Below are 14,959 nucleotides of genomic sequence, written 5' to 3'. Positions count from 1 at the left end.
CCGTACTTGGATAGAATCATTCAGTTAAATATTCTAGACTATCAGAGGTGTATTTTATAATTATTCTATATTTAGTTATTCGTTACAATTGACATTATCATTTATCGTGAAACATCATTATAATTATTCTAATGCTATATTTCAATATTTCTATTAATTCATTTATTATACGAATCACTCTTTATTTAATATAGAAATATATATATTAACAATAATAGTTAAGTTCCTGTGATATGGTTTTCATTTATAAATAAGATTTATTTATTATATATTTCCTTTTCTTATTTGCTTATAGAGTATATATTTGTTTATAACCATATTTACTATTAACTATAGAACAAGGGCCTATTCATGATTTTTATGCGTGTTTTTATTTAGGTTTTAAGTATCAGGTGACAGAAAACGTTCCAAGACCACTCAAACTGTATTTATGTTTCTCTAAATATAAAATAAAGTTTATCCATCTATTTATTTAACTTTCTTATAATAAAAATATATAATTTAAAGAGTATGTACCACGACGATTTGTAATTTAATTTATTTACTTCATATTGTTAAGACGCAATAAGTGTTGTAGGATATTAATATATTATTTCAAATGGAATTTGAATGCGCGTTTCTTATATATCTTGAGTTTACTAATTAATTAACAGGTGGAGGCACCTGAGGATGTTGAGGACATAACATATGATTTAAAATTTGCCTGATGTCTGCTACATTCACACTCGTCAATTGAAATTAAATCAGTCTAGGGAATTAAAAATAATCAAATGGTATCTTTTTAATCATCAAAATTTTTGATTTTTATATTGTAATTATTTACAATATTATTAACCATTTAAATCCAAATCAATCATCATTTATGATTATTAAAATAAATTATATAAAAAAATAATTTACATTTTGGGCTTGTTAAAATTATAATTATAATTATGTAGATTATTTATTGTTGTAGTGTTGGTATATGAGAACCCCACCCAATCGTTGTTATTTGTGTAGGCCTTGGTCTATATATATATATATATATATGCGTGGATTGTGATGTGTGTGTGTGTGTGTGTTGTGTGTCATGACAAATGCAACTTTAACTTCCGGCAAAATTCAGACTTGAGAGAAAAAGAGGGAAAGAGAGTGGACTTTAGTACTACCCAATAGATTTATTTTTCATGTTTTAACAACCAGTAATCAGTAACCAGTAACCTGCAGTAACCAGTAATAAACGTGCTGACCTGACTAGTGCTGACTTTAGTGTTGTACTCTACCACCATCGGCTATCGGCACCATCATCCCATCATCATCATCGTCGTCATCATAATCATAATAGCTGATAGCTGAAGCTAACCAACCAACCAACCAACTCAAAAGCTAAATTTAATACAACACTGTTAAATATTATTTTTAAATATATTTAAATCGACTTTCCTTTTTTAAATTACAATACTATTTGTAATTGCAATTTGCAGTCGTATAACTACGTGAGATCTATTTTGTTTGTCGTATGTCCATCCAGAATCTTAACACATTCGGTAAGTTATAAAATATATATATACACATATATTATTTTATTATTTGATTAAATATATACATTTATATGCAATATTTAATATTGATATAAAAATAATAATAATTCTTATAAAATATACTATGAAAAATTTATTTCTTAGACATTTCGGTAGTGAATATTTTATTTTTTATTTTTGTCAAAATGGCGGATATGTTAGCGTCTTTCTTTACTTGCATCACACTACGCAATTGAATACTGTATTCATTGTTAAAATTATAAATAACTAACTAACTAACTAAGTAAATGATAATGGCAAGGTAATATATATATATATTTTCTTTTTTTATTCCGTTTTGTTGTAGACCCCTTTGCAGATGCAATCAAGGGTTCAGATGATGATGTCCAAGACGGTCTCGTGCATATAAGAATCCAACAACGAAATGGTCGTAAGACCTTAACAACAGTACAAGGACTGTCTTCGGAATATGACTTGAAAAAAATCGTACGAGCATGTAAAAAGGTAAATTACTTTATTTATAAATAATAGTGTTTTTATACTGAAAAACTAAAATTATTATTATTATTATTCTCGTTTTTTTTCTTTTTAAATAATTTATATTTATTAATTTAATTGATTTAATAAAGCAATATTTCTAAGAATTGCTATACTTAGATATGGCCTTGCTCTATATTTGTTCTTTAGTCTATTCCATTACGATAAATAAGTCTATTGTATGCTGTTAAAATAGATCTTTGTCATTTATATTATCACTTGAACTTTTTTTTTTTTTTAATCAATATTTATTACACGTAATTTAGTTTCAAAAGATTTGTATTTATTGGATTCATAAATTTTAATTATTACTATGAATAATGAGTAACAAATATTTTACAAATTTCACAATCAATAATTTGCGTTAAAATTTTAATATCAATCATTACGAAATTAAATAATTACTAATATTGTAACAATTAAATTATCGTCTATAAATTTTTAATGAAATAAATATATTTAATATAAATATTAAAATTAAAATTATTATATTAAAAAAAAATAAACTTGATTTATTAAAGGAGTTTGCGTGCAATGGGACTGTAATAGAGCACCCAGAGTACGGGGAGGTGCTCCAATTGCAGGGTGATCAACGTGAAAATATATGCCAGTGGTTAACTAAAGCAGGTTTGGCAAAGCCTGACCAGCTCAAGGTTCACGGTTTCTAAGTATTTAATAATTACAACAACAACAACAACAGCAACATCAACAACAGAAGCAGACCAACTCCATGTCACCATTTAGAAAAAACTTTCAATTTCATTAGCACCATCCAATAATAATCACTTAAAATTATCTGTATCATTTAATTATATTACTTGTTGATACTTGTTGGTCTGTTATGATCAATTATACGCATATAATAAATATATATTTAAATATATTTCAATAAATAAATACAAAAAAAAAAATAAATAAATAAAATAAAAGAAAATAATCGTAAAAAAAAATAATAAATAAATAAACTATTCAATAACTATAAAAATAAAATAACGTATGTTAATATAGACAACAATTATGCAATCCGAACACTTTTTGTAAAGCATTATAGGAAGCAATACTTGAACAGCCTTATGCTAGATAATCCGAGTACCACTTGAATTGTCACTACTTTGAATTTGATAATTGAACAAAAAAAAAAAAACAGCAAATAACTATAATTAGATGAATTTTTGAGATTATTATACAAGTAGCCACAGATGGTCATAATTTTTGGTATTAGTTGATATGTATCTCGGCGCTATTGACGTGTTCAGAGAGATAAGATTTCCATCTTTCAACAAAATAATTAAAAAAAAAAAAGCTTAAGCTTTCAATTGGTTTTCATACTTTTTTTCTACAATATATTTTATGATTCAGTTTATTTCTCTCTCTCTCTCTCTTTTTTTTTTTTACAATAAACTAAATTACACAATTTTTTTAACTTAATAAAAAAAACAACCCATGCTTTTCCTGAATAAACAGTTGAAACTTAAATCTAGATTTTAGTATCTTTAAGAAAAAAAAATTGAAAAGTTAAATTAACTCTGCTTTAACGCTATTGCAAATAATACATTACTGTTTTTTATTTATTTACTTACTTGACTTATTTTATTATTTTTTGTTTTCTTAAAATAAATAAAAAAATAGAAATCATTAACTTTTCCCTAGATAAATAAATTTGAATCCATTTTATTCTAAAATTAATGACATTTATTTATTTATTAATATTCCTAAATATATTATGTGTAATTATTTTAAATATATATATTTTTTTTTGGGATAGAACAAAAAGTGTGATCAGTGAATTTTTTTTTTTATAGCCTAGTACATTATTCAAACTGTGGACTGTGGAGTGATAAAAGTGTTTACTTATATTAACAGGTAAAATTGTCTCAATAATGACGTAATACAAATAGAAATAACTACAGTACAGTTTTATATTCATATTTATATATATTTTCTGATTTTTTAAAAATATTAATGATTATATAATCGATGAATTCAAGATGTAAAACATTGATTTTATAATTTATAATGAACGATACAGAATTAAAAAATTTTTTTATTTTTAAGCAGCTAGTTTTCAATAACAGTGGAAAAAACTTAATTAAGTTTGATAAATACAAACACAAAATTACTTTTATTTATAAGCAAGCAATTTTTATACTTAAATAAATATTAAGTGGTTAAATAAATGATATGTAAGTATATTAGTATAAATGTTCCACAGCATTGAACATATATTTCAAGTATTCGCGTAAAATGATTAAGTAACAACAGCAGTCAAGAGTTTAAGTATGAATTCAGAATGATAAAAATATATACCTATAGTATGTATAGTATAACAGTATAGAATTATAGTAATACATAATGTAACAACGGAGTCAACAACTCCTACAATCTTAAATATATGCAAACCTTATACGTATATACCTCATATATATATATATATATATATATATATATATGAGTCGACGATCAAAAGACAAGTAAGGATCAATGATAATTCCGATAAAGAAAAAAATTTATAAGGGTTTTTTTTATCCCACAAGTAAGTAGCATAAGCGTGATTCACCATCTTTACCTTTTACCATCTCTGTGTATTTGACATTTGTATATATCATATATGTACAGAAACTAAATCAGCAAAAAGACCAATGACTATTCTCCACGACTTGTCTATATATTTAAAATTCCTTAGAATAATATTTATATCCGTTGTTCATTTATAATTCCCTAACATTTATTTAAAGTACATTCAATCGCTATTTACATTATTAATTATTGTAAAAAAATAGCAACCAATGATTAAATATGAGCGTACCGAGAGAATTAAAATTTTCCCGCGTCACTCCACTTATTGATGCAATGTATAAATTTAATATATAATATCTTATTGATATTTACAACAACAACGTAATAACTTATTTATTAACCATTGTCGTTGGTAGTTAATTTAAAAATATTAAAATCAATTTTTAAAAAAATTAAAAAACAATTTGATCATTTCCGGTGTTTTTAAAAAAATAGCGGGAATGTATTCCACTATTTTTGTATATGATTTTAAGTAGTTGTAAGATGTCGCAGTGCTCGAATTACATTTTACATACATATATGAGTACTTATGTACTACAAATATAATATATATGTATATTGAAATAGTATGTATATGTTGTATGCATGTAATCTATTAACCCACAATGCATTTCACTGACGGCATGTGCCTTTCAGTGCGTCGGCCATTTTGTAGTTTCCTCGAGAAATAGGTGTATTGAGTTGATTCCTTCTTCTTGGTAAGAAATAAATTTATAACAAACGTTTTAACGATAATAAAAGTCATTATTATTTAAATTAGTAAGTTTAACAATAATTATTAGTAAACAAAATTCACATTGTCGTGATGAATGTTTTCGTGTGTACAATAACGCGTAACAATAAATAATAATTAAAATAATAAATAATTCACAAAAAAAAAAAAATATATATATATATATATATACATAAATTTTAATAAAATAAAAAATCAGTTTAAAAATTAAAATGATAAAATATGGTGTTTATTAAATGTGTAATCAATGACTACGACTGAGACCCTAACTACTACGAATTACGAACAACTAGCTTAAACTCTAGTAAAGTTAGTACTTATTATTTAATTATTTATTTATTATTATTATTTACGTTTTTTTGTTCGATTTTTATAATATTAAATTTATGTGGATAGGTAAATATATATATATATATGTTTGTGTGTGTGATTATTAAGTAATAATGATAGTTGGTAAATTTAAACTAATAATTAAAAATTTCAAGTCCATCAACGTGTTATAAATTAATTAATCCATACGTTTTGTAAATTTAGTAGTTTTATGTATAATACATGTTGCAAGTAGCCTGTCGTGTGTGTGCGTGTGTGTAAGAGTATATTTATGCATGTGTGTAGATATAAATTATATATATATATATTATACAATCGGGTTGATTTTACGTGGTTTATTGTAAAAATGAATGGTGATATGTATGTATATACATATATACATAAATATTATTATTATATGGCATAGGTATTAAGTGTGGTACTTCCGTAGTGGTTGTCACCTTTTTAAAACACTGATTGCGTGCGGTGATCATTACACATTAAAAGAGAGCCCGGCCAAACGTCTCACTCTATATTTGGCCAGTCCTGATATCCAACATATTGCATATCTTGTCCATACATATTAACAATTTATCATATTGTCGCCGATGCGTTTAGTCTACAACGACGGTACTTTATATTATTACACTGTTTTTTATAAACATATTTTTAATTAACGTAATTACTATTTTTGCCATCGTTAATCCCATTGCCTATTATCAATATCTATATTTATCGATATTTATTCATTTATTTATTATTATTTATTTTTTTTTTCCATTAAAAAAAAAAAAAAAAAAAAAAAAAAATATATATTTCTTACATTGTAAATAATATAAAAAAAATTAAAAAGTAGAAAAATAATTATTTAAAAAATTGATAATTTTTTCTTATATTAATAAGTATGACAAAGTATTGTATCATTTTTGAAAGTAGTCAATTAATTATTCTAATATTTTTAAATTTAAGATTGATAATGATTAACAGTCTGACACAATACTCACTAAAATATAATTATTAGTTATGATATATTTATTATTGTCATAATTTTGTTATTTACAAAAAGTAATATATTACACACGATTAATTAAAATGAAAAATGTAAATTTCTAGCTTAAACAACAAAATAATATAAGTATAAAAATATAATAATAATCGTTATTGTATTATTATTTTTTTTTAAGGTTACGTGTACATGAATGGGGACATCGGGAAGCTCCCACCAGGGGCGGTTTACTCTGCCACCCCTGAATCCTTGGGTTCTGTCAGGGGTACAGTCGTTACAAATACCTCAAGTTTAGATTACAGTGTCATGAACGGAGGATCAGTAACAGGTGAACTGATGCTTAGCCCAGTCACCATGGGTGCTGTTGAGCCTTCATCTCAACATTCAACGACAGGATTAGGTGGTACTCTTGGTGCTGCTGTTACTGCTGCTGATGGTACTGACACTGCGAGTAGTACTAGTAGCAGTAGTAGTGGTGGTGGTGGTGGTGGTAGCAGTGGTAGTGGGTGTATTCCTTCTATTTCTACTACTGCTACAGCTGTTGCTGGTGCTCTAGGCGTTGGGGTTAGTGTTGGTTATGCTCCTGTTCAAGTTGCTCCTCTAGATGTTCAATTATCATCAGGATTAATGACAGATTTACCAACATCTGGCATTCCACTAGATCAACTTAAACAAATGCTTTCTTCACAACTTGAATATTATTTTTCTAGGTACTGACTCTAATTATTTTATTAAATAAATATAACACATTATTTTTTTATGAAAATTTAAATTTGATTACTAATGTTTTTTTTTATTCTTGTTGTATTATTACAGAGAAAATTTAGCAAATGATACATATTTATTATCACAAATGGATAATGATCAATATGTACCTATATGGACGGTTGCTAATTTCAATCAAGTTAAAAAATTAACGAAAGATATCAAATTGATAACTCAAGTGTTGCGTGAATCGCCAAATGTACAAGTCGATGAGGAAGGACAAAAAGTTCGACCTAATCATAAACGTTGTATAGTTATTTTACGTGAAATTCCAGACAATACGCCACTGGAAGAAGTTAAAGTTTGTATATTAATATTATTCAATTAATTATTCTAAAATAATAATAATTAATATTTTTATTTTTATTAGAATTTGTTTTCGGGAGAAGGATGTCCAAAACTTATATCATGTGAGTTTGCACACAATAGCTCGTGGTATGTTACTTTTGAATCTGATGAGGATGCCCAAAAAGCCTACAGGTTTTTACGTGAAGAAGTTAGAGAATTTCAGGTAAAATTTTATTATTATTTTTATAATTTGTCTTTATATATTTATTATTAACATGCATAAAAATTTAACCAACATTAATTTCAATGATCAAACTCTCTATGTAACAAAATAATATTAATCTACAATTAATATTTATGATAAAACGTTTGATTTTATTTGATTATAATTTTATATGCATTTTTATTTATCAATAACATTTTATATGTATATATATAAAACTTAAACTCATGAATAAACAGAAAAAAAAACATGGCCTTTGAACTCATGAGTTTGAGTTGATAAACAAGTTTATCAATGAAATACTAAATATTAAGTTAAAAAAAAATTAACTAAAACCTCTTTCTCAAATAAATATATATATATTTAAAAAAAAAATTTTTTTTTCTTTATGTCAACAGGGAAAGCCTATAATGGCACGCATAAAAGCTAAACCAATGAATAGGCTACCAATTCCCACGGTGGCTGGAGTAAGTGGAATTAAAAATGGCTTCCGAACTCCACCACCACCACCACCAGTTTTTGATCCAAGTAGTTATCCACCTGGTCAACAACGCTTCCTGTACACAAATGGTACTACCATGCCACAAACTACGATACCGCCATACCCTAATCAAATACAGGTCTACGTAAGTATTTATTTATTATTATTAATCTATATTGTAATCAGTTATTTATTTAAATTATTAATAAATTAGCATCAACCGTTTTATACTCCATCGATGATGCACTGGGGTCCAGCAAGTCCGGCTTATTTTGACATGACCAGTGTATTTACAATGAATGGAATGACACCGCACAATTCATTTAAACCTCACACAAGATTTAATCCACGAAATAGGTATATTATTTATTGTTAGTAATACTAACTACATTTATTTATTTTTTTATTATTACTATTACTATATTATTACTACTATTATTATTATTATTATTATTATTATTATTATTATTATTATTATTATTATTATTATTATTATTATTTCTTTATAGAAATAAACATAGAAATGGATCTGATAGAGGTGCTCCGATGGATAGTGGTATGTTACACATGGGTCGTTTAAATCATCTACCAAAATCAAACTCCAGTAGTATGCATAACAACAACAACAACAATAATAATAATAATAATAACAACAACAACATCAACAACAACAACAGTAACACTAATAATAGCAATGGAAATCCAATGTCAACGACGACAATAACAACAATAGCTGCTGCTACAGCAGCAACGACAACAGCAGCAACAACAGCAACTACAACAACATCAACATTACCAGTTTTAACGTCCAACTATTCAGCATCTTCAAAATCAACATCTTACCATCATCATCATCATCTGCTTCAACAACAACAACATCACCAACAATCAAGTGGCACAAAATTCCATTCATCATCATCATCATCATCATCGTCGTCATCATCATCATCATTATCATCACATAATCTGTCAACATCGGGTGTTGGTGGTGATAGCAGCCACTATTCTGGTAGTAATACTGCCAAAGTCACGTTGCATGATAATGACTCGTCATATCACCATCATCATCACCATCATAATTATCATCACCATCATCATCATCATCATCATCCTACTGACGGTTCAAGTAGTGATCGAGGTAGTGGTGGGGATCGTGATAATAGAGGAGAACGTGATAGAGGAGGTAGTGGTGGGGGTGGTAATAATAGCAGTGGAGATCGTGATAATAGAGGAGATCGTGATCGAGACAGAGGTGGAGGTAGCTTACAATATTCACGTCATCGTATCCACCGCAGAACCAAAGATCAAGACGGTTTTATATCGAAAAGTAATAATGCATTGCCATCAATACGTGAGGGTAATCATTCTGGTGCTAGTGTTGGTACCAGTGGAAATGGAGGCGGAGGTGGTTCTGGTTCTGGAATTGATAAAATTGATAGAGGTGATAGAAATGAAAGAAGTGGATTTGGTGGTAATAATACTACTACGACATCTAATAATAATAATAATAATAATAATCATCATCATCATCACCACCATCACCACAACAATAACAATATTAATAATAATAATAATAATAACAACAACAATAATAATAATAATAATAACAACAACAACAATGGCAGCATCAATAGTAATAATAATAATAATGCGCATATAACATTATCATCATCGTCATCGTTATCGTACAACAATCGTAGCGTTGTACAATTTGATTTGGAAGCTACGGCATTTCCACCATTACCTGGTTTAGATTCTGATTTGATAAAATCACACAGTACAATGAGCGAATTAAGTACAGTGATTGATCATAGTAACAGTGGAAGTAATAGTGGCGGTGGTGGTAATAATAATATTAATAATAATAATAATAATAATAGCGGTTGTGTTGCTGTAGGTGGTGGTGCTGCTGCTGGTAGTGGGGGTGGTGGTGGTGGTAGTAATAATAATAATAATAATAATAATAATAATAATAATATTAACATTAACAATAATAATTGTAGTAATAGCAGTAATAGTAATACTAGTGGTGGTAGTATTGTTGTTGTTGGTTTACAATCACAAAATAGGCTGTCAGATGTTGTCAAAGGTACAGCTAAAATAAAAAGCACAAAAGATATGATGATGTTTATATCTAAGGATCATACTTGTCCGACATCATTATCGTTGTCGTCGTCGTCATCATTAACATCATCAACGTCATCAACGTCATCAACGTCAACGTCATCGTCCTCGTTGTCGTTACCCACTATGATAACTACTGTAAATCAATTAAGTAACAGATCAACTAGTCCAGGTTCAATAGCTAGTGGAGCTGCTGGTACAGCTGCTGGTGTTCCTGTTGTTGGTATTGCAACTACTGCAACTACTGCTACTACTGCTGCTTCTACTGTTATACCTGGTCATTTAATGGGCAACACTACAGTTGCTAATATAGTTATAACTGCAAGTGGATTAATTACATCAAGTACTAATATTGTTACTGGTGGTACAAGTAGTGTCGCTACAGACATTATATTCAGCACTGTCACCCTCACTCCCCCGTCATCGCCTGATAAGTGAGTATATATATATATATATATATATATATACATGTATATATACATACATACATAATATACCAAATTAAATTGTTTCATTTAAAAAATAAAAAAACAAAAATTAACGAAATTTCAATTATTAAATTATTAAAAGTATAATAAATAAGTTTAAAAAAATAATATGAAGAAAATTAACCACTAACAGATCTATTAAGACTGATGACACAAACATGATGGTGAACGGTGTGGATGAGGCCATAAGTACAAAAACGCATGCTGCTGAAAAGTCTGAGCCGGTAATGAGGTGCAATTGTAACATCCCTAGTGTCTCACAGAATCTTCCTCAGTCACAAACAGGAGTGGCCTCAGCCTATCCTTTAGTAAGTTACTTTGTTATTATTATTCTTATTATTATTATTATTATTATTATTATATACTTATTAAAAGAATTTACTCAATAAAAGTAATGTGCTAAATAAATTTTTATTATTTCTGTTGTTTATAAAAATAAAGTTGTTTTAATGAGATAATTATTTTTTTCATCTAAAAAATAAACTAAATTATGATATATATATTATTTAGGACTTGAACAGGCCAAGCTATGCCCAAGTAGCTCAACATTGTCGCGAGCAACCTTGTACAAAACACAAAATAGATGAAAAAGATGCAATTGAATAAGCCAATATGTAAGTTTATTATTTATCTAATTGATATTATTATTCGATTATTTAAATAATTGAGGCTATACCATGATATTGATTATGATAAATTGCTTTATATATATATATATTATAGTATCTTAATATACTTTTAAATTAATGCCTCATTTATTTATTTTTATTGATGTTAATCAAATTATTGTCGTTGTTATTTGGTGCTTAATATTTTTTTCAGACATTGCTGCTATCGGTGGAAAAAAATTCAATATTTTTCAGTCATCATTTTTTTATTTATTTATTTATTTTTTTTTTTTTTTTTTCGTTTGCTTTTTTTTATCAATTGAAAGAAAATTAATAATAATAAAGAAAAAAATAAAATAAAAAATAACGACGCTCGATTGATGCTGTTTGTATTGCCAAAAGTGATTTATAACCAGGTTGTACAAGCGGCTGCGAGAAAAATAATAACTTTTTACACTGTACAGTAACTTTCCCTATTATTATTATTATTATTATTATTATTATTATTATTATTATTATTATTATTATTATTATTATTATTATTAATATTTGTTAATTTTGAATTATAATCAAAACATATTATTAAAAAGTAATAATAAAAATGTTGGAAAACATAAGATAAAAAATGATAGAGAATTTGCTTGAATTTTTTTAGGGAAAATAGAATATAATAATAAAATGAAAACAATTGCGATTGCTGATGATATAACACATTGATATAAAACTTAAATTAAGTTCTATGATTCTGGCAGTATATATTTGTTAGTTTTTAATAACAAATTAAATGGAAAACTGATTTAATATTAATATTAATCAAATAAGTTGTTAATCATTAATACGATTATCTTCATCCTTCCCATTACGGTTATAATTAAACAAATAATCAAGAAACTAGAAGTATTTTTGGGAGAAAAATAAAAATTATAATAATAATAACAATAAAAATTTTATTTAGCTTTGTGCCAAAATCCAAAATTACCAGGACACAGTGTATAATCTTAAGCAACGAATGTGTTTATTTAAACAATAAATATAAACTATTAAAAATTTTTAATGCAAAAATATAAGTTAAGAAGAAAATAAAATGAGAATGAAAAGAAAAATAAAAAGATAACGGAAAACAATCAACGAAATTTAATTCAAGTATCTAGTATTTTGTCGTGTTAATAATTTCGGTTAATATAATTTTATTTAAAGTGTAAATAATCATTTCTTACTTGACTATTCATGCTATTATTTACTATTTTTTTTTTTTCACTTGATTTTATAAACAAAAAATACAATCCCTCATACTTATTAAGTTACGTTATGCTCTTTTCTTCTTATGTTTGATTGTATGAAATTTTTTTTCTTGTTTTGTTCACTAACAACTGATATAATTAATTTTAATTTCATTTTTTTCTCACAAACACATATATTAGAATTATATGTAAAGATTCAAATTAATAAGCATAAAAAATAACAAATAATTATTATAAAATATGAAATAAATAATTGTTTTTACTTTAAACGTCATCAAATATTAATATTTACGAGAAGTAATGATACCAATGACTTCCATAATATTTATAGATGCTGGATAGTTAATATGGAAATATTTATAATAATAAGTAAACATTTTTATGGATATTTATTATAATTTGGTTCATAAATTTTATAATTCAAGTATCTATTGTGACAAAAAATATGTATTGTCTACATAGTGAGCAAATATTGATTAAGATAACCTTTTTTTTAATTATAAAAATTAGTTTTTTAAACAAATTTTAGGTGATAATAAATAATAGAAAGAAAACCTAATAATATCTTTAAAAACGTTTGTTTTTTTTTTTTTTTTTTTTTTCACTTTTTAAAACACATTATCAAGTTTTATAACTACCTTATAAAGTTATTTTGTCATGTTAAGACTTGCTTGTTACTTGATTTGCATTAAATAAAACATAGTATAGATTTTTTTTTATATTTATTTTAGAATACAAAAAAAATAAGTGATATTGAATTGTTAAATAAACAAATAATGATAAGAAGATACGGAGAAGAAAAGTAAAGATAATAATGGTATAATAATAATAATAATAATAAGGAGATAAAGTTTCGCAATTATGCTTTGGCAAAGAATGTAATGTAAGACAATGTCGATACGGATTACGGTTTATTTGAGCACACAATTAAGTGCCTCAAGTGTTAATGTATATTATAGAAGCTTGGCTTTAGGTGTTATTATATGATTATTATATGTAAACTACATATTAATTTAAATCTTAAGATTAGTACATAATTAAGTAAGAAATGAATAAAAAGTGCGCATATGATATATTTGTTACAGACATGCGTGCAGAATTGAACTATAAATACGAATAATATAATAATAATAATAATAATAATAATAATAATAATAATAATAGTGAAAGATATTTAAAATGAAATATATATAATTAAAATGAATATTTGAGTTGCTATTGATAATTAAAATAATGACTATTTTGAGTTGAATGCTGCGTTGTTTTTTATATTCGAAATTAATTGATATATATTATCATGTAATCACTTATACTATAAATAATAAATGAAGATAAAAATAATGTGTGATTAAAAGTGAAAAGAAATGTCAAGATACTAAAAGAAGTTATCATTTATCTGACTAACGAGTGAAAACTATATATACGTGCCTACCTTGCAAACTCATCTCGCTATTATAACGATACAAAGTTACCGAATTACATGTTGATTGTAAAAAAAAAAAAAAAAAAAAAAAGAAAAAAAAAATAAATAAATAAATAAAAAAAAAAAAAAAGAATACAAACAATAACCACAACAAAAATGACAAAAAAGTAAAGTAAAGTAAAGATTAATTGGTCGATTAAAGAAAAATTAACAAAACAATAAGTTTGTAATATAAATTTAATGTAGTAACGTGGATAATAATTGAATGTCGTGAAGGCATTTAATCCCAGTAAGTTTCATAACGATAGTGAGAAAAACTTTTTAGATATTATCATACATACATAATGATAATCATAATAATAATTATAATAATAATAATAATAATAATAATAATAATAATAATAATAATAGCTATTATTAATATTAATATTATAAACAATTGATTAATCAGGTATAGTATGAAAATAAAAAAAAAAAAAAACAATAAATTGATATTTGAAAAAAATTTTGTCCAGCGCGTGACTTATTATAATAAACAATGTTATCTATTGTACACGATCATATGAGCGATTATTACTTAGATTTTTTTCTATTGAATAATGAAATTACTTCTATTACTAGCGCTGTATGATAGTA

At 25.8% G+C, this 14,959-nt stretch overlaps 2 protein-coding genes across 5 annotated transcripts; both read left to right on the top strand.

Annotated features, from left to right (window-relative positions):
- Positions 1-1,077: 1,077 nt before the first annotated feature.
- Positions 1,078-2,940, top strand: LOC103574320 (eukaryotic translation initiation factor eIF1). Its single transcript, XM_014443362.2, has 3 exons — positions 1,078-1,526; positions 1,867-2,024; positions 2,579-2,940. Exons 1-3 carry the CDS (start codon positions 1,499-1,501, stop codon positions 2,723-2,725), a joined length of 333 nt encoding a protein of 110 aa, XP_014298848.1. The 5' UTR covers positions 1,078-1,498; the 3' UTR covers positions 2,726-2,940.
- A 2,285-nt stretch (positions 2,941-5,225) lies between these two features.
- On the top strand, positions 5,226-13,169 carry LOC103574319 (uncharacterized protein DDB_G0283357). Of its 4 annotated transcripts, none has more exons than XM_053739752.1 (10): positions 5,226-5,332; positions 6,861-7,392; positions 7,499-7,748; positions 7,818-7,958; positions 8,357-8,584; positions 8,654-8,796; positions 8,949-10,997; positions 11,185-11,359; positions 11,562-11,665; positions 11,874-13,169. In XM_053739752.1, the coding sequence occupies exons 2-9, from the start codon at positions 6,872-6,874 to the stop codon at positions 11,655-11,657; spliced, it is 3,603 nt and encodes a 1,200-aa protein (XP_053595727.1). In that variant the 5' UTR covers positions 5,226-5,332; positions 6,861-6,871; the 3' UTR covers positions 11,658-11,665; positions 11,874-13,169. The 4 variants fall into 4 exon arrangements, with proteins under 4 accessions (XP_053595727.1, XP_053595729.1, XP_053595728.1 ...); XM_053739754.1 differs by lacking the exon at positions 5,226-5,332 and adding an exon at positions 5,371-5,393; XM_053739753.1 differs by lacking the exon at positions 5,226-5,332 and adding an exon at positions 5,535-5,676.
- The last annotated feature ends 1,790 nt before the right edge of the window (positions 13,170-14,959 follow it).

Source organism: Microplitis demolitor, chromosome 6, assembly GCF_026212275.2.
Source record: "Microplitis demolitor isolate Queensland-Clemson2020A chromosome 6, iyMicDemo2.1a, whole genome shotgun sequence".
In the NCBI taxonomy this organism is placed as follows: Eukaryota; Metazoa; Arthropoda; class Insecta; order Hymenoptera; family Braconidae; genus Microplitis; species Microplitis demolitor.
The sequence above is the reverse complement of the archived record's forward strand: the minus strand, read 5'-3'. Positions and strand labels throughout refer to the sequence as shown.

Bases quoted from the DNA above. Each gene is read 5' to 3' on its own strand.
- LOC103574320 (XM_014443362.2), top strand. From the start codon at position 1,499: ATGTCCATCCAGAATCTTAACACATTCG. The intron at 1,527-1,866 runs GTAAGTTATAAA...GTTTTGTTGTAG, and splicing joins CCAGAATCTTAACACATTCG to ACCCCTTTGCAGATGCAATC. The intron at 2,025-2,578 runs GTAAATTACTTT...GATTTATTAAAG, and splicing joins TCGTACGAGCATGTAAAAAG to GAGTTTGCGTGCAATGGGAC.
- LOC103574319 (XM_053739751.1), top strand. From the start codon at position 6,285: ATGCGTTTAGTCTACAACGACG. The intron at 8,585-8,653 runs GTAAGTATTTAT...TTAATAAATTAG, and splicing joins CTAATCAAATACAGGTCTAC to CATCAACCGTTTTATACTCC. The intron at 8,797-8,948 runs GTATATTATTTA...ATTTCTTTATAG, and splicing joins AGATTTAATCCACGAAATAG to AAATAAACATAGAAATGGAT.